Source organism: Lemur catta, chromosome 10, assembly GCF_020740605.2.
Source record: "Lemur catta isolate mLemCat1 chromosome 10, mLemCat1.pri, whole genome shotgun sequence".
Lineage (NCBI taxonomy): Eukaryota > Metazoa > Chordata > Mammalia > Primates > Lemuridae > Lemur > Lemur catta.
Window position 1 is genome coordinate 37,359,451 of NC_059137.1, and position 26,667 is coordinate 37,386,117.

A 26,667-nucleotide genomic window follows, 5' to 3' on the forward strand; every position below is an offset into this window, starting at 1 on the left:
GGAGGCTGAGGCAGGAGGATCACTTGAGCCAGGAATTCAAGGCTGCAGTGTGCTATGATGATACCACTGCACTCTAGCCTGGGAAACAGAGTAAGACCCTGTCTCAAAATAAATAAATAAATAAAATAAAATAATTTGTTAAAAAAGAAAAGAAATAGCAATTGCTAAAATTCACTGCCCATTCATAATTCAAAAAGAAAAACTTAGCAAACATAAATAGAAGGAAATTTTCTTAACCTGATAAAGAATGTATATCTAAAGTATACAGCCAACATCATTCTTATTAGTTAAATGCTGGAATCATTTTTTTTAATGGTATCAAGGCAAGAATGTTCGCTACCACTATTTCTATGCAACAATGTACTGGAGGTCTAGCCAGGACACCAAGAAAAGAAAAAGTAAAAAGGTACAAGGGGGCTGAGCACAGCTGCCCATGCCTGTAATCCTAGCACTCTGGGAGGATGAGGTGGGAGGATCGCTTGAAGCCAGGAGTTCAAAACCAGCCTGAACGAGAGTGAGATCCTGTCTCTACAAAAAATAGAAAAATTAGCCAGGCATCGTGGCATGCACCAGTAGTCCTAGCTACTCAGGAGGCTGAGGCAGGAGGATCGCTTGAGCCCAGGAGTTGGAGGTTGCAGTGAACTACAATGACACCACTGCACTCTACCCAGGTAACAGAGCAAGACTCTGTCTCAAAAAAAAAAAAAGTCAATCACATTTCTTTATGCAGACAACAAATATTTAGGAAGTATAATTTTTCAAATATACATCATTTATTCTAACAACAAAAACAAAAGTAAATAGAAATGTAATGATGTGTGAAAAACTATATGAATAATATTTATAAATAATATTATAAAACTTTATTGAATACTTTTTAAAAATACTTAAATGGAAACCTACAACATGCTTATGGATAGAAAGAGTTACTATCATAAAGATTCAATGCAATTCTGATTAAAATCCCAACAGGATTTTTTTAAAGAAGTTGACAAGATGTTTCTAAAATTTATAGTGAAGAGCAAAGGCCCAAGAAATAGCTAAAGCATACCTGAAGAAGAAAAGGACTTGCCCAAACTCCTAACAGATTAAATAGGGAAAGTAAAACTGTTTAACTTTTAGAAGAAAATACAGAACATTATTTCCATTATCTGAGAGTATAGATGGATTTCTTAAACAAGTCACAAAAAGCACTGACCATACAAGCATAGATTGATAAATTTAACTATGTTAAAATTAAAATTAAATTTGTTCATCAAAAGACATAATAAAGAAAAGTAAAGACACAGCCACAAACTGAGAAAAGATATTTGCAATATGTGAAGGATTAGTATATAAAGAACTATAATTCTCTGGGTTAAAATTGAACATGTGTGTTTTGACTCTCTCCTGAAATCCATCTAAAACTACAGTAAATGGATACTTAAGACATGAATTCACAAAGATGGTGAGAAAGAAGGGACAATGGCAACAAAATTTTGGAAGTTGGAAAGTATAATAGATGAAACTGACTTACCAGAGATGAGAAAGCTGAATCTAAAGCCAGCAACAGGAAACCCAATACATAATTCAACTTAAAACTGCAGAATTTCCAAAAGGCCCAGGAATTGATAATCCTAGGCTTCTCTGGAACTGAAGATGGAACAGGACTAAGGCTAAAATAAGGATTAATTTGAAAGCTATTTAAGAAGTAGTTAAACCCACTAATCTCCTCTTCTATTCCATGCCCTAGTGTGACTTCCCACTTCCGTCTCTGCAAGTCAGAAGTCTAATTTTTTGGTGAGGATCTCAGGGTTAGAGATACCAGTCAAGGGCAGGGTACCATATTGGACACCTGTGACCCTCCATATATTGAATACTAAAACCTCCAGTAGCTCTCTACAGCACCAGGTTCTCAGAAGACTGGCAGCTAGGTCATTACCCTCCGGCCAAAGAATTAAAGGAATCTTTTCTGAAGAAGCTGATAAGCCCAAGAGGAAAAACCTACTAATATTAGAGTTTCTGAAAAATAGTCCAACTAGATCATTCTTGACAAAGCCCACCCACAGCTGAAAGTCTCCAATAAGCTCAAACAAAGAAAGCAGACATCTGAGGAAAGCCTCTAACAGAAAAATCGATGATGTCTATGAGTTCTTCTAAATGACTGTTTTTGTATTTGTGAGTGTGTATTTCTGAGTGTTGGTGTGTAAGTGGGTATGTCTGAGTGTACATGCATGCATGTACATCTGTGTGTGCATCTCTGAGTATATCTGGGTGCATGGGTGGGGTATCTGTAAAGCTCAGGGAAGTGCTGAGTCATGGTATCCCTGTACTCACATCCCCCCTATTTTGCCCTCCACCCACATGGGAGTGTGACTGTGCAGGACTGGCCCACAGAACAAAGTCAGCTGGCCATAGATGATCCCAGAACCCCCTGAGCAGAGGGGTTTTTGGGGTGGTTGGAGCCTTGGGAGCAGCAAGGTCTCAGCGCTGGCCAAGAGAAGCCTCTCTTCTTAAGATCATAGGGGCAAGTGTGGGTGATAGTGTCACCATTCCAGCATCTCACTGCCCATTATGAGGAAACTCTTTCAGATGTCTGACTTTGCTGGAGTCCCACCTCTGTAAGCCAGCTGCCTTTTCAGACAGGCTGTTTGCATAGACCCATAGGCCTACAACTAATTTGGCATTCTGCCCTCAGTTGAAGAGAAGGAGGCACCAAAGGTAGGCTTGATTTGGGCTTCCACAGAGCCAACTGAACAAATAATGATGGGATTAGATGAGGTGAACCCCCAAAAACAGAAGGGCCAGGGCCTGGACAAAGAACAGGAAAAAGGTCAAGGTCGGATGAGTAACGGGCTAAAGTAAGGGTCAGGGTCAAAGGCATCATTGGTGTCAGGGTCAGAGCCAAGCAGAACCAGGGTCAGGTGGAAGTCAGGGAATTAAATTTCAAAATAGGTGTCCTCTAGCCCCATCCTTTAACTCCTTCAAGGTGCCAGATTGCCAGAGAGTCTTCTCTGTCCAAGACACCCACATAAGGCAGCCAGCTCCCAGGGCAGCCAGTTTTTCCTAAGGCTCCAGTTTGTGCCATGGGCCTGTTGCTCTGTTGGAGGAGACCCAGTCCCTGCTCCCAGGCAGCACACAGCCTAGAAGAAAGAGGGCAGGGACACACAGCTCTGGCCTTCATGAGCTCCCAGTCAGGAAACAGCAGAAATGAGAAAGCCAGAAAACTACTATGACTGAGGGCAAGAACCTGGATCCAAGGCCAGCCTTGGATGGGAAAACAAAGGAGAAAAGGGCAATTCAAACAAGAGAACTGTGCAGAGGGACCAAGGCTGGCATGGGAATCCCTTTGGCATTGGGAGGGAGGTTGGGAGACCTACCTGGGCTGACCGTCTCAAGAGAGGTTGGATCAAGATCAAGCAAGACTCCAGGCCTGGGGTTGCCAAGCGCCCAGACAATTCTTCTCTCTCCCCTTGCCCAGGGTCTGACTCAGACGATGCAGCGCCATGTGGATCCTGAAGCCTTGCAGAGGATGGTCAAATGTGCCACACAGGACTATACCTACAAGGGTTCCATTCCAGGCCACCCCTACTTCCCTGAGAAGTACTGGCTCTCTCAAGAGGAAGGTAGGGCCTCTCCTCTCACCAAACTCCCAATGACACCCAACCTGGATCCTGACCTCCATCTTGATCCTATGTCAACCTTGTCTCCACCCACGATCTAGACTTTTTCCCTAACCAGCCCCCACTCCAGCCTCCAACCTGACTCCCAACCACCAGATCTGACCCTAGCCCTGGAGGAGATGACCCAGACCCTGCTTTTTGGGGTTCCCTGTCTGTGGAAAAATAATTGAAAGAGCCATGGGTCTCATCCTTAGAGAGATGGAGAGAGAGAGAGAGAATATTAACCTCCCCCAAACAAATCCCTTCCAAGTGTATCCTGGATACCATATCCTCCCATCTGCTCACACCCTGTTCCATGAGCTGTCTCCGTCTCCCCTGCATCCCACTGCCCCACCACACCTCTTTCCCTCAACTTGGAATCTTTTCTAGTTTCTTGCTGACTAAAAATTCTCTCTTGTTCCTCTCCTTCATGGCCCAGATTCTCAGAAACATAGTCTATACTCACTGTCTCTACTTCCTCATCCCTTCTTATACCTTCACAGAAATTATCTTTCTCGTTTGGTTAGGTATTCATGATCTGTCTCCTTGTATATTCCAAAGGAGCAGAGAATCTGGTCTCATTCACAGCTGTGCCCCCTCCATTGAGTATACACCAGGCTTCATAAGTATTTTTTGAATGAATTGATAATTCCCAATTGAAGCTGAGAGTCTGCATCTCCTACATTAAATGCTCCAATTGCCCTTGTGTGGTTCTAATCACCAAATCCATGAGACTCTTTCATCTTTACCCTGTGAGACCTACCCTGTGCATTTCACTCTTCTGACCACTCTCCACTTCTTGAAACTACATCCTTCCTCAGCTTCTCTCATGCCTCACTTTCCTGGGTCTCTTGTGCACCCTCTGTGTACACATGAGCCCCCTCAGGATGCTGTCCTGAGCCCTCTTCTCTCCTTGTTCCTACCCCGAGGCCATTTTATTCAACACTTGATTGTAATTACTGACAGCTTCAAATCTTGGTTTCCAGACTTGACGTCTCACCGGAATCCCACCCTCCTTTTTCTGATTATGGTCATCTCTACCTGGACATCCCCAAACACCTCAATCTCAGTATGTCCAATCCACCAACCCAGAACTCCAAATCCCAACACTCTATCCCTTCCCCTCACACACCTGTTCTTCCTCTAGAGCTTCTTTCATACTGTCTCTCACATGTTTTCTTTCAGACTGTTGGGGGAGTGGGTCATGGAGGGCCTTGCAGGACTGGCTTAGGTGACTGAGGGTGGCAGACTTTGAAGAGTTTTAGGTAGGAAAGTGTCTTGGTCAAATTTTCATTTGTGAAAAAGTATCCCAGCTTCTAAGTCAAGGTTGGATTATAGGATTTCAATGATGACGCAAGGAGACCAGTAGGCTAATCATAACAGGCATTGTTCTTTTTTTATGTGCCAGGCATTGTTCTAAAGGTTTTACATTTATTAACTCATTTAAACCTCACAATAACCTTTTGAGATAAATAGTACTATTACCCTCATGTTAAAGTTGGGGAAACTGAGACACAGCAAAATTAATTAACTTGGTCAAGGTCACACACAGATAATAATTGACAGAACTGAAATTTGAACCTAGGTGGTCTATCTGTAGAGATAGATATCTATGAACCGCGACATTATATTGTCTCCTGGTTAAGGCATTGCAGAGACATGGGAGTGAGATCACGGGGGACTGGAAGACGGGACAGATGCAAGTGATTTTGAGGAAGCAGAATAGGTGAACCTTGGAGCCTAGAGTGGAAGATGAGAGAGAGAGAGAGAGAGAGAGAGAGAGAGAGAGAGAGAGGAATTGGAAGGAGGCCCATTTCCAGGTTGGCTGATTCAGAGAGGGTAGTGCCAGGATGAAGAGTGATCAGCACAGTGGATCCAAAACCCACTCAGAAGGTTGCCTTAGGTGCGAAATGGGCTGCATCTCAGTGCCTAAGACAAGCGTGGAGCCCAGCTGGGCCTGGGGACTGGCCTGCAGGAGGTCAGTGAGGGTCAGCTTTGTGCTGGGGATCAAAGGAGAAACATCTAGCAGGTCCCAGATCTTAGGGTGGAATAAGGACTAATACTATTTGATGTCTGCACCCCTGGTCAAACAGACAAATGCAGTCCAAACTACCTGTGCAGTGACCGGTACACATGGAGGACTGGACCGTACAACAGCAACTGCTGGAACAAGTATCCCACCTACCTTCCCCGGCTGCCTAAGGTATCTAATGTGCCCACCTCTCAAACCACAGCAACTAATATTTCACCATTAGTTTCTCATCCCTTTCCCACCAACAATGTTCCAGGGCTCTTTGCATTTGTGAAACTAGGGTTTGTATTTCTTAGCTGCAAAGGGAGCTCAGGAGTGGGGTTGTGCTGGGCCCCTAGCTCTCGGTCTCTGGGGACTGGATTCCCTGGGTCCCAATATCTGACTGGGCTCTGTGGGGATATGTCTGGTGTGTACTCCTTGACATGATGCCTTCCTGAAGCTTGCCAACTGGTCCCTCCCCATGTGGTCCTGTGACACTGGGGCCACCCAAGGAGTCAGTGATAAGCTGAGCGTCCCTGCTCCACCTTCCCCACCTTTATGATGTGAGCCAGGACAATGGGAGGGAGAGCGAGGCTCCCCAACAGCAGTGCAGATGTAGCAAGGCTTCCAAGGAGAGAGGTGAGAGCCCAGCCCCAGCCCCAGCAGGAGGGAATGTGAGGATCCGAGGCCAGAGCAGGGGTTCTTAACCGAAGGCTGATGGCCGACCTAGGTTGGTTTGACCAAACCCTTTTGAATTAGAACTTCCTCAAGAATTAGAATTTTTCAAAATTTCACAAGTTCTTCACGTGATTCTGATGGGCAAGCCATAGTGAAAACCCCCTATTAGAGAGACACCCAGACACATCTAGACAAAGAGGGGTAAAATCAAAGGCAAACTCCAAGGCAGCGCTGTCAGACCCCTCTAGCCCTCCCTACCCCACCTCCACCCCTGTAGGCAGAGGAAAACGGGTTGCCCAGCGACAACCCCAAACACTCAGAGCCTTCCCTGGAGAGTAGGGGAGCTGTCGAGGGTGGGGGGCCTGGTGGCAGGTCAGGGTGTTCTGAGAAGATCCCCAAAAGGGAACAACTCTTCCGGTCAGAGCTTGACGTCACCTGTGTGCCACTTCTAGGAGGCTGGGATGGAGACGGCAGTTCGAGGAATGCCCTTGGAGTGCCCTCCTAAGCCGGAGCGGCTCAATGCCTACGGTAAAGGGTGATGGATGAGGAGGAACCGGTAGAGAGAGGGTAGGGGGAGGCCAGAAGGAGGGCAGGATGGGGACCTGAGGGACAAGGAGGAGACTGAGGGTCCTAGAGAGGGTGCAACCCTGTCTCTGTTTTTGTCTCCGCCTCTGTCTATGACCGTTTCTCTTCCCATCCGTGTGATTCTTTGGGTCTCCTGGACTCGGGACCGGCGAGCGCAGAGCGCGAAGTGGTGGTGAACATGCTGAACTCACTGTCACGGAACCAGCCGCGGCCGCAGATCACGCCCCGATGCGGGTGCGTGGACCCGCTGCCCGGCCGCCTGCCCTTCCAAGGTTATGAAAGCGCCTGCTCCGGCCGCCACTACTGTCTGCGCGGGATGGACCACTGCGTCACCGGAGCGCCCTGCAGCGATCGCCGCCTGCGGCCTCTGTGCGGGGACCAGCCGACTGTAAGGTTCGCAGGGCTCCGCCCCGGCCCAGCCCCAGCCCCAGAGTCCTGCCCTACGTGGCCGCGGGCGCTCCCTGCCGCCCCACTTCTAACCCAGCTCCGCCTCTCTGCCAGCCCCTGGCCAGCCCCGGCCCGGTTCTGCTCGCCTACAGGGTCCCGCTGTGTCCTCCCCTCTGGCCCCAAGGCCTGAGCGAACTAAGGCGGGACAACCAGCAAAGTTACTCCAAGTCCCCAACCCTGTCCCTTCCGAACTGGGCTCAAGGTCATTCTGACCCCAGTATGTGCTCTGGAGGTCCTCCCGGAGAGTTTCTGAGGAAAAAAGGCTCAACCTCTTCCGCTGGCCTTGCCCGCTACCCGGACACTTGGGACGCAGGTTCTAGCCTGCGGAGTGCCTCGTGTTCTCAGAAAAACGTCCTGTTTTCCTTGGGCCCCGGATCACCGTCAGTAGTGAGTAGGGTCATTGCTGGGGGCTAAGTGAGGAAGAAAATGGTGACCGCTTTACCAGAACAGCGCCGGCGTCCTCGGAGCCCCGAACCTCCGGGGGTAGACGCTCTCGCGTGTTACTGCTAAGGAAACTGAGGCCCGAGTGCACAGGTGGCGCCCAGACTGCAGCGCAGCATTCGTCCTGCACCGGGCAGCAGACGGGGCAGACCTCGCCCGGGAGAAGTCCCAGGTCTGCGGCCGTCTGGAGAGCTGTGCAGACGAGATCCATGATTCGCCGCCCCTCCCCAGGCCAGGAGTCGGATCCATTGCTCGAGACTTGGTCCTACCCCTCACAAGGGCTTGGGAGACGGGAAAGTGTTTGAGCCTCTCGAAGGCTCAGAAACATCGCCTCGTCCCTAGTGCTGGGGAGATTGCTGTCCAATGGCGGGCATGCGGGGGCTCCAGGTCCTCAACGACCGAACGGAGCCCGGTCCTCCCAAGAGTCCAACGCTCTTCCCTGGGCGGCAGAAGCGAGGCCTTTGGGAAGGGAGACTCCCGGGGCGCTTCCCGGAGGCGGTGCTGCTATGGGGTCTTGAAGGGCAAGGAAGGAGGGGAGAATCTCCAAGCCTGGAGACTGACACCTGAAGCGCGGCCCAGAAGCTTGGCCGGGATCTGGGGATACGATCAAAGGCCCAACCCCTCACTGCCCACGCTTCCTACTCCAGGGTTGTATCGCCCTACGAGCACAGGCCCGGAATGCGATGTGCTGTTACAACTCACCCGCCGTCGTACTACCCATGTCCGAACCTTAGGTAAGTCTGGCACGCACACATTCACTTGCGTAAGCCCCTGGAGTTTGTTGCCTTGGCATGGCGGGGCCGGAAGGAGGATGGCGCTAATTGGGGTGGGAACTGTACGCTGCTGTGCACTGAGAGAGTGATGCCACCAGGGGGAGCCAGTGCGATGGGGGAGTCAAAGCTGGCAGGGAAAGGGAGCAGACCTCATGAGAGGGCAAGGAGGAGGGTATCGAAGGGTTACAGGTTGGCAATGGGCTTTAGGGTGGGCTTAGAGTCAAGGCCGTTGGGTTCAGGGCTTTGAAGCAAAGGATAAGAAGTCAGTGTTAGAGAGTGGGCATAGGGTATCAGAAATTTAACACAAGAACCTGAGGCCAGGAGGTCAGTGCTGGAACCCAGGGTCGGTGTCAGCGGCAAAATGTTGGGATAAAGTTAGCATTGCGAATTGGAGTCAGATGCTCACTTAGACGTGTGAGGGTCCAAAAGGTCTGACCCATCTCTCCCTGCAGATGGGACACAAGTCACTTCAAGAAATCTGGTGGTCCCCAGAGAAACAACTATGTCGTCCATCCTGAGTTTGTGTCCGAGACCTACCCCGGCTACTGTTGCTGGTAGAACTTGAGCTAATAGAGCCTGGGCTGGCCGGGCCAAGGGGGCGAAGCAATAAATAAACTCTTCACCCCCAAAGGCTGCCTCCTGTGTCCTCACTCAGCAGGATCTCAAAGTGAGGGGCCACTCAGGCCTCTGCCAAGCCACCTCAACTGAGATGCAGTTTCTCAAACTCACCCTCCCCACCCTCATCATCTCAGTACTGAGGGCCCTCCTGACACATAACAGCCGCCCTATATCCTGCTAGTGTTCTTCTCCCCGTCATCTCAGAGCCTGAGCTAATGGGTCCACCTAGCCATGCAGGGAAGACCTAATTCCCACCCTACAAAGACCCTCCAGCTATCATTTCCCCAGTATGCCCCCAAACTTAGATGCCCTCCTATATATCAGAGGACCCAGAATCCTCTCTTCTACAGTCAAAGCCCTGTCCCTACACCCAGAGCTCTTGATCTCTGCTCCTAGAAACTCCATCACAGCCCCCCAAAAGCCTCTCTGCGCACACACATCCTTACCCTTCCCCATCCAAGTTCAATGGGCCCAAAACATAATTTTGGAGGGTCTCCTAACCAAAAAATTGCAAATTGCAAAACTAAGCCCTGTTTTTCTGCCCCTCAGGGAGCAAGGGGTTTCTGCCCCTCTAGAATCTTTGGGTTCTTCAGTATTTTCCTTTCTCCATCAAAGATATGAAACCTCAAAGTCTTGCAAACCACACACACACACACACACCCTGCCCCGAAAGGGTATGGTAGCGCACGCCCACTTTCCCGAAGAATGGGCTTTTCTAACTAAAGGCTGTCACTAGGAGGAGGGGCTGAACCCTATAAATAACTAGGCTGGGGTGCGGGGGAAGGGGGGCGTTGCAAAATACTGAGCAGAAACCGGTCTTCTCAGTCCCTGACCTCAGACACTGCTGGTTTGGGCCGGTGGGAACCAACAGCTTGGGCCTCCTGGCTGGTTGGAACTACAAGCTCCTTCCATGGGGCCCTTGAGTGGAACCACCCTGCACTGGGCGCTGATATCGTCCTGGAATTCCACTACCCCTTTTCCATATGGGAAAAGTGAGGGCTCGTGAGAGCGTTATATCGATACAGCCTCCACCTGCCCAACCTGGAGGGGAAGGAATCCCAAAAGCCAGCCCTGCTCCTTTACCCTGCGGCTCTCTCCCTCTCGTACACATCCCAAACCTAGCCTGGGGATCTAAGAACCCCAACGTTCGGCAGGGGTTCCTTCCTCCAGAACTACATTTCCCAGCAGGCCGGGGGCCGAGTCCGGCCTGCTTGTAAGGTATGGCCCGCAGGGGCGGGCCTGCAGGTGGAAAGCGGGGCCAGAAGGCACCAAGCTGAACGTGAGCCTGAGATGCCAGGGCTGGGAGGGCACAGAGCAGCGGGAGGACGCGGCTAAGGGGCGGAGCCTCAGTTATGCGTGGTAGTGTGGGAGGAGGGGTCTGGCGCCAGGGGCGCGGCGGGACTGGGAGGCCGGAGGCGCGACTGGACGGCTGGGCGTGGCCAAGTAGCCTGAGGGCGGGGCCCGAGGAGGGGCTCCGCTGCGCCCCGCCAGGCAGCGCCCCGCGCGGCGCCGTGGCAGCTCAAGTCCGACTCGAGCGGAGGGAATCTGCTGGGGGTTCCTTCACCCCGACTTCTGCCGGGCCGTCACTGCCGTGAGTGAGCCCAGCGGGAGGACCTGGGGGTAGGGGGCTGCTGAGGGAGCAAGATTCCTGAAGTTTCGCTCCCACCAATGAGCGGGTGGAGCGAGCCTGGACACCTGGGCCCTTCCTCCCGGCCGCGGTTCCCAGCGGGAGACGGGTACTTTGACCTCAGTCTGCCCCTTCGGACGGTGTAGCTCGGGCGAGGTGCTACGGGTGGGTGTGGAGTATTCCAGGTTATGTAGGCGCAGTCACCCGATCCCCGCAGATCAGGTTGCCAGGCAGGGGAGGGAGATGAGGCGGATCAAGTTGCCTTTGACATTTCCATCCCCCTGGGAATTGTGTCCAACTAAGGACTACTGCTTGGAATGGCCTCCCCTCAGTTGAGCTGGGCGGGGCCCTCCCCTCAGACCAGACTAGGGGTTGGCAGCCAGGGCTGAGGCTGAGTGGGGAGTGGGGAAAGGCTCCGCAGAGGCAGAGCCCAAGGAGGCACGGCCCGCAGACCCCACCTGCGGTCCTTAGCCTGTGGCTGGCCAGATGGCGGAGGCGGCAGATTACAGGGGTCTCTAGCGCCACTGCTAACACTGGAACCCCAGAGTTCCTCCCCCACAACCCTGGTACCAGATGCCACTAAAATTGCCCCCTTTCCCACCCCGAAGAGGCCTTCCTGGTCTGCCTGGAGCAAGCCGCAGCACGAGCCCTTGGAAAGACAGGCCTCGCCACACCCACGTCCATCTGATGGAAGCCTCTCAGCCACACAGCTTCTTTCCGCTGAATTCAGGCAGCCAGGTCAGACCATTACCTCCCATCTCTCAAAACTCATGCTGTGGAGGGTTGAGCTAGGATTTTAGATCCAGACAACCTTGCTGCCTGGCTGACTTCAGACAAGTCCCTTTTTCTGTTTGGGCCACTGTTTTCTCATCTGTCAAATGGGCACTGTTGCTATGTTTGCTGCTCCACATTGTTAGAGTTGCATGCTGTGGTGGCATTTGGGAGACCATAATGGTGCCTGAATGGAATTGGTGCCCAGGCCTGTGGGCTCCTGTCCTTTGTCAAAGAACCTCAAAATCCTAAAAAGTTAATATTCTCAGAAACTAAGTGTTGGAAAGGGCTTTTTTAAATCTACCTTGGTGATCTCTTCATGCCTCCTATCATAAGATAGGCTGACACAATGAAAGTTTTGAGGATGAGGGAGTCTCTGTCCTATTGAGATATGGACCCTCTCCCCTTATTCACTTGGTGCCCAGAATGGGGCTTTGGTTGTCTTGAATGAGTGAATATAAATGTACAGCAAGTTTGGCCTGAGCCACCAGAGGTCTTCTTTGGGTTCTGCTCAGCTTGAGGGCATCAGCTAAATCCACCGCCTGTATTTTCCAGAATAGTTTTTCTAACTTGTACCTACAGGAAGGGGGAGGAAAGCTAAGTTGTTATGGGCTGAGAGGAAGGGAATAAGAGTCTGTTCCATAACACCTGGGACTGACAAGCTTAGGCAGGTGGGGGAGGGATCTCTGAGAATGAGGCTCTGAGCTGGCACCTTAAGGGAGCAGCTATGGGTCAGGGTGCTATGTATTGATATCTAGGATCAAACTTATGATCTGTGCCTGGCATTTTTCATAGTCTCTGAATGCGGAATGTGAAGAACCTAAGTAGTTCCAACATCTCCTTGGAAGTCACTGGGGACTTAGAGACAGACACTGGCATCTGGGAGCAGACTAATTACTGTTTGCCAGTCTCCCTCTCTTCTCTCCCCAGCTGGAGCAGTTGGACAGCTGGCTGGCTGGCAGTGTATATGCCTGTGTGTGCACCTGGCTCATGCTATTTCTTTACTGGACTCTGCCCTGAAGGGTGGGATAAGAAGGGTCAGTAGCCTTGAGCAGCAGATTGCAACACGAGTCTATGTTTCCCTGCAGTCATATCTGTATATTTAGCATACAGTATGTGAGTTTATGTGTGTAGTGGTGAGTGTCTGATCCCTGGAGAGCTGGTAGGGGGAGAAGGGGCGCTGGCCCAAGCTGGGTGGGTAAAATCTCCTGAAGCAAGTGGCCCGAGGGATTTAGATTGGGGAGGAAATGAGCTTGGCAGTCACAGGATAGGCCTGGCTGGAAATGGAATCAGAATGGTAGCTGAGACCACGTCATGCCTCGAGCCTCAACTGCAAAGCAGTTTCATCGTGAGGGTCATGAACAGCTCTCAAAGCTAGGGATAGACATGGTTTGATAAGTACTTTAGAGATATCACTATGGTTTCTGTGAGTAGAAAGCACTGAAGGGAAAGAAGTTGGGGGCAAAGAGGCCTATTGGGGGAATTGTTGCAATAATACCAGAGAGACGTGATAGTGCCCAAACTAGGGCAGGGGCAGCAGGACAGTGGGTCAGTGGTAGAGACAGAACTAGAAGGTAGCTGGCCCAAAGATGTGCTGCTGGGAGCAGAGCAGGAAGGTGGGCAGGGCAATGAACTTGGTGATGGATGGCAGAGAACAGGGTGGAGTCTGAGAGCAAAGAGAGGCAGATCTGAGAAGTGACCAGCCCCCATGTTAGTCTCCTGACTCCAGCCCTAATGTCTAAACCCGACTTTTCTCCCTCCAAACCAGGCCCTGGGACAGAGTCTGGCTTTGGGTGTCTTCTTTCATGTCCAGATTTCATCTGGCTTCTGACTCAAGATAAGATCACATACCTGAGACATTCCCTCTTCCTCCCTGTTTTCTCTCTCTCTGGGGACAGGGAAGCTAACCTACTGCCATGTTAAAAGTCTCAAGGGGCTGACTGGACCATCCCCACCTCTCTCACTGTGGCCAACCATACCTCTAGGAGACCAGGCCATCTCTAGTTTCCTCCCCTTCTCGTCAGCCTGAACTGCTCCCATGTGTGATCCAGAGAGGGCTGACTTAATCTGTGATCCAGGACAGCCTCTTGATCCTCTCTGGGTTTGTTTCTCCACCAGGAAAATGGGGATGCATACCATCTCCCATTCACATGCCCCTCTTCATTCATAGAGTCCTAATTCTGTCAAGCATTGGTGCCCAAGAGGAAAGGTGGGTAAGACACAGACAGACTGTCTTTGTAAGAGTCTCATCTTGCCACTCATCAAGTCCTTAAGTTCCAGTATACACCTTCCCAAAGTATGCACCTCCTCTATCTTGCTGAAGCAAAGGGAAATACCATGGAATGAGAAAGCTTAGTTCCATCTCTCTCTCCCCCTTTTAGACTTGGGCAGGCCAGGCCCAGATGAGCTTGGTCAGGTGGCCCCACTGCCCGCTCCTTTCTTAGCTGGGGACTAATGCCCCAGAACCCTCAGGAGAAGAGCCAGGCCAGCCCCCGCCGCCGCCGCCCTGGTTGCCACGCAGACCAAAAGAGCCCCGAGGACATCGCAGTCACAGCTATGTACACGTTCCTGCCCGACAACTTCTCGCCGACTAAGCCCAAGCCGTCCAAAGAGCTGAAGCCACTGCTGGGCTCAGCGGTGCTGGGGCTGCTGCTGGTGCTGGCAGCGGTGGTGGCCTGGTGCTACTACAGCGCCTCCCTACGCAAGGCGGAACGCCTTCGCACCGAGCTGCTGGACCTCAACCGCGGCGGCTTCTCCATCCGCAACCAGAAGGGCGAGCAGGTCTTCCGCATGGCCTTCCGCTCCGGCGCGCTGGACCTCGACTCCTGCAGCCGAGAGGGCGCGCTGCTTGGCTGCTCACGCACGGCCGACGGGCGCCCGCTGCACTTCTTCATCCAGACCGTGCGGCCCAAGGACACAGTCATGTGCTACCGCGTGCGCTGGGAGGAGGCGGCGCCCGGGCGGGCCGTGGAGCACGCCATGTTCCTCGGCGACGCGGCAGCGCACTGGTATGGCGGTGCCGAGATGAGGACGCAACACTGGCCCATCCGACTGGACGGCCAGCTGGAGCCGCAGCCATTCGTCACCAGCGACGTCTACTCCTCCAACGCCGCCTTCGGAGGCATTCTCGAGCGCTACTGGCTGTCTTCACGTGCGGCCGCCATCAAAGTCAACGACTCGGTGCCCTTCCACCTGGGCTGGAACAACACGGAGCGCTCGCTGCGGCTGCAGGCGCGCTACCACAACACGCCCTACAAGCCGCCCGCCGGCCTCACAGCGGCGGCGCCGGAGCTAAGCTACCGTGTGTGCGTGGGCTCAGACGTCACCTCCATCCACAAGTACATGGTTCGGCGCTACTTCAACAAGCCCTCTAGGGTGCCAGCGCCGGAGGCCTTCCGAGACCCCATTTGGTCCACGTGGGCGCTGTACGGGCGCGCTGTGGACCAAGACAAGGTGCTGCGTTTTGCCCAAGAGATCCGCCAGCACCGGTTCAACAGCAGCCACCTGGAAATTGACGACATGTACACGCCCGCCTATGGCGACTTTGACTTCGACGAGGCCAAGTTCCCCAATGCCAGTGTTATGTTCCACCGCCTGCGCGACGCCGGCTTCCGCGTCACACTCTGGGTGCACCCCTTCGTGAACTACAACTCGTCGCGCTTCGGCGAGGGCGTGGAGCGCGAGCTGTTCGTGCGGGAGCCCACCGGCCGGCTGCCCGCGCTGGTGCGCTGGTGGAACGGCATCGGTGCGGTGCTCGACTTCACGCGCCCGGAGGCCCGCGACTGGTTCCAGGGACACTTGCGGCGGCTGCGCTCTCGCTACGCCGTGGCCTCCTTCAAGTTCGACGCGGGTGAGGTTAGCTACCTGCCGCGGGACTTCAGCACCTACAGGCCGCTGCCCGACCCCAGCGTATGGAGCCGGCGCTACACTGAGATGGCGCTGCCCTTCTTCTCGCTGGCCGAGGTCCGAGTGGGGTACCAGTCACAAAACATCTCGTGCTTCTTCCGCCTGGTGGACCGCGACTCGGTGTGGGGCTACGACCTGGGGCTGCGCTCGCTCATCCCTGCGGTGCTCACCGTCAGCATGCTGGGCTACCCGTTCATCCTACCCGATATGGTGGGCGGCAACGCGGTGCCCGAGCGCACGGCGGGCGGCAGCGATGTGCCCGAGCGCGAGCTCTACATTCGCTGGCTGGAGGTGGCCGCCTTCATGCCAGCCATGCAGTTCTCCATCCCGCCCTGGCGATACGACGCGGAAGTGGTGTCTATTGCCCACAAGTTCGCCGCACTGCGGGCCTTGCTTGTGGCGCCGCTATTGCTTGAGCTGGCCGGTGAGGTCACTGACACGGGCGACCCCATCGTACGCCCCCTTTGGTGGATCGCGCCCGGCGACGAGACAGCTCACCGCATCGATTCGCAGTTCCTTATTGGGGACACGCTGCTGGTAGCGCCGGTGCTGGAACCCGGCAAGCAGGAGCGCGACGTCTACCTGCCGGCGGGCAAGTGGCGCAGCTACAAGGGCGAGCTTTTCGACAAGACGCCCGTGCTGCTTACCGATTACCCAGTCGACCTGGACGAGGTCGCCTACTTTGTCTGGGCGTCCTGACCCTGCCCAGTACTTGGGAACCGCATAGCCCTAACCCCAGCCTTTATGCAGACCTTTAATGCTCCATCACACCTGCATTGTGTACCCCCAGGAAGTCCACACCTCTGCACTATCCATTAAGTGGGTGCTGACTTAAATGTGCTGGAGCCAGCTGATGTGGGTGGGGTCTGGGGAGGGGGCACTGAAGCAACCTCCAGCTCCAACACACAATCCTAACTGTCCCCTTTCCCCTCCACACTCACTCCAGTCTGGAGAAACCTCGTCCCTGGGATGGAGGCCAGAGAGCTCAGAAGAAAAGGGTCAGCTCTCTTCCTGTTGTTACACATGGTCAGGTTTTAAAAGCACAAAATGAAACCTTTCGCTCTATCTTGGCCTTTGTGGCCATATTTGTCCTTCTGAAGTGGGGGCTTGATCTTCTTTAAGGTCCCAAAATAGCCCCCACCACACTTAGAAAGTGTACATTCTTGATGTTGAAAATCAGGCCCTGAGTTCCCAACACTGGTTTGAACTGTGGCTGATTTGATCCCACTCCAGCTAAGGAGAAGGGATAGAGGTGTTTGGCCAACTGAGGAGGCAAGAGGTCCCCTCCCAAGGAACAGGAGGACTTGGCTCAGCACAGAGCCAGCATCAGTGTCCCCTATTTGTGAAGAAACTCCTAACACTACGCTAACCCATCTGTGTACATACATGGGCTCAGCCCTGGGCCAGATGTACCTGTTGGGTACAGACTTGCAGGGCCATGCAGGCCAGACTTGGTGCCTTTGCTTAAGAACCCTTGTGTGTGTGTGTATGTGTGTGTGTGTGTGTGTGTGTGTGTGAGAGAGAGAGAGAGAGAGGAGAGAGACAGAGAGAGAGAGGCATACATACACCCAGGTCCCTGACCTACAGAATGAACACAACATCCCTGAGACTGGATAAACCTAGAGGAAGGAGCATGGGGCAAATTTGAGGCTCTGATTGTTGAGCTGGCCTCCTCCCAGGTGGTTTCCCTGGGACTCTGCTAGGAAATAAATAGCCCTTTCTGGATTCCTCAACTGCCTTACTCCCTGCACATGTGGCAGGGTGTGTCCTAGAAGGGAGTGATGTTCTTATTCAGGTGGTGTGTGCTTCTGAACACAAGCTACATGCACACACTGACATCTGCCAATACACAGACAGGGTAAGGTCTTTCATCTCAGCCATTTGCACTTTCTAAGAAGAGCAACCTCAGCCAGAGTGAGTTTTTCCTGACTTTGCAGTTGAGTCTGTAGAAGAATGGCTTGTCAGAGGTGGGAGGTGGGAAACAGGGTGGAGCTCAGCTTCCCTCAACAGCTCTGCCAGCAGAACCAGTGACCCACCTCCTAGAGAATGTATCCCTTTGCCTACCCCTCTACCCGCTTTATTTTCTCACTATGGAAAATGACTGATGAAAGCCTTGGGGCCCTCACAGATGCGCATCTCGAATGTTGATTCTATCACTTGTCTACCAGCTGTGTGACCTTGAACAAGCTGCTTAGCCTAGATGAGCCTTGGTTTCCTCCTATGTAAAATGGTGATAATAATGCCTACCTCCCAGGTTGTTGTGAGAATTATAAGCACAGATATATGTAAAGTGCCTGGCACTAAGTAGGTGCTCAATAAAAGGTAGCTATTATTATTTCTTGTTCTCTGGCTTAAAAACGATTATTCTTCCAAACTCCAGTTCCCAGCCCAAATGGCTTCCTCTGAGCCCACCTGTGACACCCTTCCCCCAGCCCTCTGCACACAGTAACCAGTTGAGCTCTGACTTTGTAACCCAAAAGACACTGTAGTCCAGGAGAAAGGCAAAAGGAGAGATACATGAAGTTAGGATGTCAGGAGGCAGGATTTCTGGGTTTCCAGGAGATGGAGAGTGAATGTAGTTAGTTTCTCTCCTTTTTGTCAAGAATGGCTACTGTCTACCAATTGATACTCACTGATGAACATCTCCAGGCCCTGGCACCCAGCCACGTATTGTGGAATAAGTGTGGAACACTCAGGTTGGGCCCTGGAAAGTTCTCCAAATGGCTGGAGAGCATGACTCCCACTTTGAATGGCCCACCAGCTTTCTATGCAACCTGTAACCAGCTTATCTAACCTTAGTTTCATCTTCTTTATTTATTTAGAGGCAATGCTCCCTCTGTTGCCCAGGCTGGAGTACAGTGACCTGATCATAGCTCACCTTGAACTCCTGGGCTCAATCAGTCCTCCTGCCTCAGCCTCCTGAGTAGCTGAGACTATAGGTGTGTGCCACCATGCCCAGTTAATTTTTAAATTTATTGTAGAGATGGGGTTTCACTCTTGCTCAGGCTGGTCTTGAACTCCTGGCCTCAAGAGATCCTCCTGCCTCGTCCTCCTGAAGTGCTGGGATTATAGGCATGAGCCACCACACCCAGCCTCTTCATCTTTAAAATGGAATTTCTAGGCTGGTCCAAGTGCAGTAGTGTTTACAACTAATTGATCACAACCCATTACATATTCCTTTGTTCCTTCTCCACTCCCACTGTTCCACTGAACTAGCCTTAAAATAACAATAATTATAAAGTAAAATAAATAAAATAAGATGGAATTTCTAAGCCCAGCATGGTGGCACATGCCTATAGTTTCAGCTACTCAGGAGGCTAAGGTGGGAGAATTACTTTGAGCCCAGGAGTTGAGACCAGCCTGGGCAACATAGCAAGACCCTGTCTCAAAAAACAAAAAAAAAAAAAAGGAATTTCTGAGTCATTGAGATGTGTCTGTAAAGCACTTATGTAAAAATTGGCAAAGAGTAAGTGCTCAGTGAATGGTAACTGCTATTCTTATTATAAACATAAGGAACAAAGAGAAAAAAGCTCTGGCTAGAACTTGTGCTGTCCAATATGGTAGCCACCAGCCACATATGGCTTCTTAAATATTAAAATTAATTAAAATTAAAATTGCCGATATTCCTAGCTACTTGGAAGGCTGAGGTGGGAGGATGGCTTGAGTCCAGGAGTTAAAGACCAGCCTGAACAACATAGGGAGACCCTGTCTCAAAAACAAAGATGGAAAAAATTAAAACTAAAAATTCTGGCTGGATGCGGTGGCTCATGCCTATAATCCTAGCACTTTGGGAGGCCAGGGAAGGAGGATTTCTTGAGCTCAGGATTTTGAGACCAGCCTGAACAAGAGTGAGACCCCATCTCTACTAAAAATAGAAAAAAAAATTAGCTGGGCAACTAAAAATAGAAAAAAATATCTGGGTGTGGTGGTACACACCTGTAGTCCCAGCTACTCAGGAGGCTGAGGCAGGAGGATCACCAGAGCCCAGGAGTTTGAGGTTGCCGTGAGCTAGGCTGATGCCACAGCACTCTAGCCCAGGCAACAGAGCGAGACTGTCTCAAAAAAAAAAAAAGAAAATTAGTCTTTAGGCACACTAGCTAGCCACATTTCAAATGTTCAAAAGCCTTATGTGACTAGTGACTAACATATTGAACAGTGCAGATTATAGAACATTTCATAGTTGTGGAAAGTTCTATTGGACAGCCCTGGACCAAGCAGTGTGTGCTGAGATGGCATTAGGAGGAAGGAAATAATCTGTGAGGGTGCCCTGAAGGAGGAGGAGTACCCTTTAGAAGGGCACTGAAGGCAGACAGGGGTGTTTTACAGCCTGGTTGTGGAGGAAACACAGTACGCACACCCTTTCTGGCCAAATTCCAGCAAACTGGCCCTTGGCTTGGGATCTGGTTTCTAGTCTGGCTCTGCCACTGACACCATTAATTACAAAAGCACAGATGAACAAACTGAAGCTCTGAAAGAGGAGGACATTGGTCTGAGGTCACACAGAAAATTAGTAACCAAGGCTAGACTGAGCCTTGGTGTCCTATTTCCAGAGGCCTAGAATCTCAGACCCAGCATTCACCCACTCTTCAGTGGCATGGCCCAGGCCCAGCATGTATATCTCCAATGATGGGAGCTGGCTGAAATGTGTCTCTGAAGCTTCCACCAACAGACCTCATTCTAGGCCCATTGTATCTTTCCTTCCCCCATTGACACTAAAAAAGAGGGGTTCAAGAAATTGGAAGGGGGCGCTGAAATGTCAGGACCCATAAGGAAATATTGGGTCTTGGAGATAGGGAGAGGGAAGGTTACCTCTATCCCTATTCCCCAGTGTGCCAGAGCCCCCGGGCCCTTCCAGCATTGTCCAGTCCCCTATCCTCACCAGGACCTCTTGTGCATTCCAAGTTTTTCACTTTCTGTCTATGCACATGTGGATCTGGGGGGCCTGACCCTCCTCCATGGAGCTTCCAGCAGCCTCGTCATGACCAGAATTCCTCATTGGTCTCTCCTGTACCCCTGAACTGGTAGGAGAGGTGATGCACAGGAATGAGGAACTCCCTTCTCCAGGGATAATGGAGAGGGACTGAGTAGCCACTGCAGGAAGCCTAGGACTGGGGCCCAGGCTCCCATTCTGTGACCCTGTGTGCCTAAGAGTCTGCCTCAGTTTCCCTTCCAATGAATAGAGCCCTAGCCAAGCCTTCTCTCTGAGTCCAAGATGTGGATTTATGGGAGGGTTTTTGCTGTTATTCCCCAGATCTGGATTAGGTGTTTCTGACCCTGGATCTGGCTCCAGAGGAAGCCTTCTTCTGCTGCTTTCCCTCACCAGGCGCTCTGGTCCCTTCTCCCCTCCCTGAGTCCAAGACCAATGTTGACCTTTCCATCCCTTGGCCATTACCCCACAGCAGACCTTATCCATTCCAGTCTGCGCCACTGCAGTGGCCTCCTAACTCTTCCCTCTCTCGGACCTGTCATTCAATCCACACAGCAGACAAGGAAATCTTTCTGAAATTTAATCGTGTCATTTAGAAAAACTCCAAGCTCTGGTATTCAAGGCCTCTGAGATCTGGATCCTTCTCACACTTCCGTCTTAGCTCTGTAAGGGAGACACACACACACATACACAAGCATATTTTGAAAAGCATTTGAAGAAATACTACCTTCTGTTCTGCGAACAGCTGCACAACCATCCCTGCCAGCAGAGGTCTGCCCAGACTCAGACTTGAAGAAAAGTGCAGCGGCAACTGGGTGGGTTCTTTTCCTGCCATTGTTCTATTCAATGGGGCTTCTGCTGACACCCTACCCTTTCCAGTACATACCCCAGCTCCCAAGGAACAGCCAGCTTTTTAGCCTGAGGCTAGTCATTTACTTCATCATGCCCAAGGATTTTCCAGCAGCTTGAGGGGAGAGAATACTTGGCCTTATGTGGCAAGCCCTGAGTTTGGCTCAGGGCGGGATTAGGGGAGGTATGGGAAAAGACAGAAGAGGAGGCCCAGTTCCTGGGAGCTGTCAGTCTGGAGAACAGGAAGAGATTGTGCCTGTATCCTTGCGCTGTTTTTCTCTCCCGGGGGGTGGGTGGGGGGCCTTCCCCTCCCCAGGGAGTCTAGTTGAGAACTTCCTATTACACAATCCTGAGCAGGATGAGGGGCGGGAGGGGATGGGAAGCAGAGCTGGAGGGTATTGGGGGAAAGACAGAGAGCAGGTCTTGCTCGGTACCTGTAGCGCAGCCACAAGAGGGCAGCAGCGGCAGCGCTGGAGCCACCCTCCCCCCCTCCTCTAGAAAGAAAGCACAGGTTGGGCCAGAGAGGTCGGTCTCTACTGCCCAAAATGAGGCCTCACCTGGTGTCCCAGATCTGCATAGGAATTTCAATTGAAATTCTACCATTATAACGTCATTCCTTTAGTTCTTCAATTCAGCAAACAAGTGCCTTCTGTAGAGGTGTAAGTCAATGTTTTTGAAGGTCAAGAGGGTATTTTGGCTTTCTAGTGCCTCTATTAAATGCCCCTAGGAGGGGGAAACTTAAGACCACCCTGGGGGTGATGAGTTCATTAGATGCTTCTTCACCTCGGGTGGTAGAGGTGGTAGTGGGGAAAACAGCGGGAGCTCCAGGTGGAGCCTCTTTGATGGGAGTGGGGAAATAGGATGAGTGGTTATTAGGGAGAGCTTCCAGGAGGAGATGCTCTGGAGCTTGGAGGGCCCCAGATTAAAAGGGAAATTAAAGTCTCAGCCCCATATCTCTGTTTCTTCATAGTTTAAAACACATCCAAAAACAAGGAGGTAAACCACCCACTTCACTGCCTCCCACGATACTTACCCAGTTGCCTTCCCTATCACCCAGCCAGTATGATATGTGAATTATATCTCAACAAGGCTGTTATAATAATAAAAATGGAATGAAGTAGTGATATGTGCTACAACACGGGTGAATTTGAAAACATTATGCTAAGTGAAAAAAATCTAGACACAAAAGGCCATATATTATATGATTGCATTTATATGAAATGTCTAGGCTTAGACAGGAAAGTAGGCAGTGATAGGTAGGAACTAAAGGCTTTAGGAGTGGAAGGAATTGAGAATGATTGCTAATTGGCATGGAGATTTCTTTTTGGGGTGATGAGAATCTTCTAGAATTAGATAGTGGTGGTAATGATTGCACAACCTTGTAAATAAAGAACCATTACTCTTTAAAAGAGTAAATTTTGTGATATATAAGTCATATCTCAATTTTTTTAATTTTAAATACTAATTTTTTCATTTTTATCTTTTTTTCAACCTGCATTGCACAGGAATATATCTCAATTTCTTAAACTTTTTTTAGAGACAGAGATTACAGGTGTGACCCACTGTACCTGGACTGGCTTTTTTTTTTTTTTTTTTCAAAGCCTTCCAGAATAAACATAGAAACAGAATTCTAGTTCTAGCTGTAGTGCTTACTGGGTAACCTTTGTTACTTTTGATGATCTCATCCCAACAGTCAACATACTTGGCCCATTGTTTGTTTCTGCCTGGGGCTTGGAACAACCAGAAGAAGGAATACCTGTGACCTCAACGTCCTTTTCCAACTGGGAAGAGATATTACCTTTCCTTTGTCCCCTCCTTTCCTATCACTCAGTGCCTTCAAAGCATAATTCCTGTTAAAAATTACATCTGCTCATAAAGAGCTTTGCAAGCTTTTGAACATTTTCTGTTCATGCCAACCAGTTGTTTTTTGTTTTTTGTTTTTTTTTTCTGTAGAGGGACCAAAGCCTCATTTCAAACTATAACTTTTAATCGAATTTAAATAGAAATAAAACGTTTTAAAAGTCATCGTTTGTACAAAGGCAACACATTGTCACTACAGAAAACAGAAAATTCATGAAAGTAGAAAGGAGATAATATCGCCCCTTGTCTCCCCACCCAGTTCTTGCCTTTTTTCTATGCATAGTTTCATTGCCTAATTAATTACTCATTGTTTCTCAAAATTTTTTTTTTTTTTTTAGAGACAGGCTCTGTTGCCCAGGCTAGAGTGCAATGGCGCAATCATAGCTCACAGCAGCCTCCAACTCCTGGACCCAAGCAATTCTCCCCACTCAGCCTTCCCCAATTTTTCTATAAAAAGTTTCAAACATACAGAAAAATTAAAAGTCTAGTATAAGGAACACCCATATATCACCATCTTGAGTCAACAGTGATTAAAGTTTTGCTATATTTGCTTTATTTATGTGTGTGTGTGTGGCCCGGCTTATACCTGTAATCCCAGCACTTTGGGAGGCTGAGGCAGGAAGATCACTTGAGACCAAGAGTTCAAGATCAGCCTGAACAACATAGCAAGACCTCATCTCTACAAAAAATAAAATAAAATAAAATAAAATAACAATATATATATGTGTGCATTTTTTTCCCCTGAATCATTTCAAGGTAGGTTGCAGACGTTGTGAAACTTCATCCTAAATTCTTCAGCATGCATCTCCTAAAAAAAGGCCATTTTCCTATACAATCATTTTTCATACTTAAGAAAATTAATAATTCCCTAATATTATCTAATATCCAATCCATATTAAAATCACCCCAATTCTGATACATAACTGTTGAACAGTGCCGCACAACAGTTCTTCACATTGTAACTCTCTGATTCTCACCAGAGAAACTAGGCCATTTGAAAAAATATTCAACAAAGTAGAGAAGAACAATTCCCCTTCTGTCTTTGGGAATAAACAACATGGCTGACCCTGGGTAGGGGTGATGGGAGAAATGTGAAGAAGACAGTTTCAGGAGGAGAGTGTTTATGTTCCTCCCACTTTCCAACCAGGTGTACTAGTTCCACTGCAAGTGGGGATTAGGTTAAGAAGGAAGCACAACTTCATTCTCTTCCTTTAATGGCAACCAATTTCAGACAGCTATGTTGGCCTTAGCCCTCTGGCCTGACATTTGTTCTGGGAGTCATCATTGTCACCCTCAGCATCTACTCAAGTAGGCAAATGTGTGACAAGGACCAACATGGTTGGCTGCTCCATCCTCTACCTCACCCGAGCTGGTCACCCCTGGGGTCAGATCCCTGATTCCACTGGTGGCCAGGTAGCCCCTCACTTGGCATTTTGCTTTTGTTCTTACTTGAATTGAAAAAAAAATTTTGTTTTTTGTTTTGAGACAGAGTCCCACTCTGTCACCCTGGCTAGAGTGCCATGGCGTCAGCCTAGCTCACAGCAACCTCAAACTCCTGGGCTCAAGTGATCCTTCTGCCTCAGCCTCCCGAGTAGCTGGGACTACAGGCATGCGCCACCATGCCCAGCTAATTTTTTCTAGATATTTTTAGTTGTCCAGCTAATTTATTCCTATTTTTAGTAGAGACAGGGTCTCGCTCTTGCTCAGGCTGGTCTCAAACTCCTGACCTCGGGCAATCTACCTGCCTCGGCCTCCCAGAGTGCTAGCATTACAGGCATGAGCCACCACGCCCGGCCAGTAGCTATATTTTAATGGAACATTCTGTAAGACCTAGATGAATTACTCCAAAGTTACATAAGATTTTCTAGGCCAGGCGTGGTGGCTCACACCTGTAATCCTAGCACTCTGGGAGGCCAAGGCAGAAGGATTACTTGCACTCTGGAGTGTGACACCCGGTCTCTACTAAACATAGAAAAATTATCCAGGTGTTGTGGCGCATGCCTGTAGTCCCAGCTACTCAGGAGGCTGAGGCAGGAGGATCGCTTGAGCCCAGGAGTTTGAGGTTGCAGTGAGATACGACAGTGCCACTGCACTCTACCCATGGTGACAGAGTGAGACTCTGTCTCAAAAAAAAAAAAAGGAGATTCTAAAGCAGTCTTCCCTCTGGCACCCCATCCTCAAAGCACCCAACATATAGACTACTACAAAGGCCAGCTATCTTTTTAAGCCTCAATTTCCCCAGCAATAAAAATGAGCAGCAAAATCAGGTTATTTTTAAAGTCTCTTCTAACTTTGATGTATGAGGTTTTAGAGTTTTGAGATTCCACAGCCTCCCATTCTGAGAGCACAGAGCTGGCCAGCCCTTGTTAGAAGGCAGCTCGTCTGTGGTTTGGCACCACTGCCCAGCAGGCATTTATTAAATCAATGGGATGTGGTCCCTGCTGGCCTGGAAAGAGAACATTAAGCTCCAAAAACTTCCTGCAGCAGGCCTCCTTTGGAGAGTGCTGCTCAGAGGGGTGAGGAACAAAACCATTCAGGTCCCTGGCTGTGCTCCAAGATCCTGTTCACTAGTACTTTTGCCCTGTCTGCACGGAGAACCAGTGACTAAAAACATCTGGAAGCCTGCTTAAGACCTGGGCAACTTCTCTCGCCTTCCTTTGGGGGTGGCTGTTCTTGACCCTGGTAATCCAGGTTGACCTTTGCCAATGCCCCTTCCCTTCCAATCTTCTGCATTTCATTGGGCAACACCCTCTGATAAAATCCATATGAACCCAGCTGCTAACAGCTCCTGGAAGAGCTGTGGGATCTAACACTTGCCCCTGCATTCCTTGAGCCCTAGTAGCAAGGGAAAACAGGGCTGAGACCCAACTTTTGCACCTCTGGGTCTTATGGTGGAGTTGTGGAGAAAGGGAGTAGGTGGGAAGAGAGAAACGTTAATGATGAGGTTTTGCTGAAGGTGGGAAGGCAGCTGCGGGCAAGGAACGCACAGGTATAGTGACATGGCTACGGGGTAGCCTAGCAGAGCCCTGTGGGCCTGGGCTTGCCTCATTCCCAGTGACCTTAGTCACGGTGTCAAGGCTCATCACTCTGGGAGGCAGGCCTGGGCTGAGGGGACGGAGTCCGTGTGTCACTGACCTGGTGGTCCAGCACTGCCTGTCCTTCCTCTCCCTGTTGTGACCTGGGGAGCCCAAAGTTCCTGGGGTCTCTCCTTAATTATTTAAGAAAATGTTTACTGAGCACCTACAACATATATGCCTAGTGCTGGGGAGAGATACATCAGTAAGTAGAACAGACCCAATTTCTGCATTCCAGTCCCATTCACTTGGAAATCCTGACTATGGGTCACAAAGTCTTGGGGACATTGGTAGGGTGGGATGAGAGTGCTTGGAGTTCCAGAGGTAGGAACCTTGGCAGTGCTGGGTCTCTCCCATTGTGACTCTTGATCCCTTGGCTTCTCCAAGCTATAGCATATGGACTCAGGATTTCCTCTGGTTAAAGTCAGAGCTCTAAATTCACTTTAGCTTTCTTCTCGC

General features: G+C 50.4%; 2 protein-coding genes across 5 annotated transcripts; both read left to right on the forward strand.

The window, feature by feature from the left end:
• Positions 1-3,036: 3,036 nt before the first annotated feature.
• C10H9orf24 (chromosome 10 C9orf24 homolog) lies at positions 3,037-11,504 on the forward strand. 3 transcript variants are annotated; one of them, XM_045562952.1, is made up of 6 exons: positions 3,037-3,605; positions 5,735-5,844; positions 6,783-6,858; positions 7,074-7,303; positions 8,451-8,537; positions 11,430-11,504. In XM_045562952.1, the coding sequence occupies exons 1-5, from the start codon at positions 3,212-3,214 to the stop codon at positions 8,535-8,537; spliced, it is 897 nt and encodes a 298-aa protein (XP_045418908.1). In that variant the 5' UTR covers positions 3,037-3,211; the 3' UTR covers positions 11,430-11,504. The 3 variants fall into 3 exon arrangements, with proteins under 3 accessions (XP_045418908.1, XP_045418906.1, XP_045418907.1); XM_045562950.1 differs by lacking the exon at positions 11,430-11,504 and adding an exon at positions 9,029-9,206 and having other exon boundaries at positions 7,074-7,308; XM_045562951.1 differs by lacking the exon at positions 11,430-11,504 and adding an exon at positions 9,029-9,206.
• Positions 10,686-17,736, forward strand: MYORG (myogenesis regulating glycosidase (putative)). Of its 2 annotated transcripts, none has more exons than XM_045562947.1 (2): positions 10,686-10,785; positions 13,974-17,736. In XM_045562947.1, exon 2 carries the CDS (start codon positions 14,047-14,049, stop codon positions 16,195-16,197), a length of 2,151 nt encoding a protein of 716 aa, XP_045418903.1. In that variant the 5' UTR covers positions 10,686-10,785; positions 13,974-14,046; the 3' UTR covers positions 16,198-17,736. The 2 variants fall into 2 exon arrangements, with proteins under 2 accessions (XP_045418903.1, XP_045418904.1); XM_045562948.1 differs by lacking the exon at positions 10,686-10,785 and adding an exon at positions 10,835-10,930.
• The last annotated feature ends 8,931 nt before the right edge of the window (positions 17,737-26,667 follow it).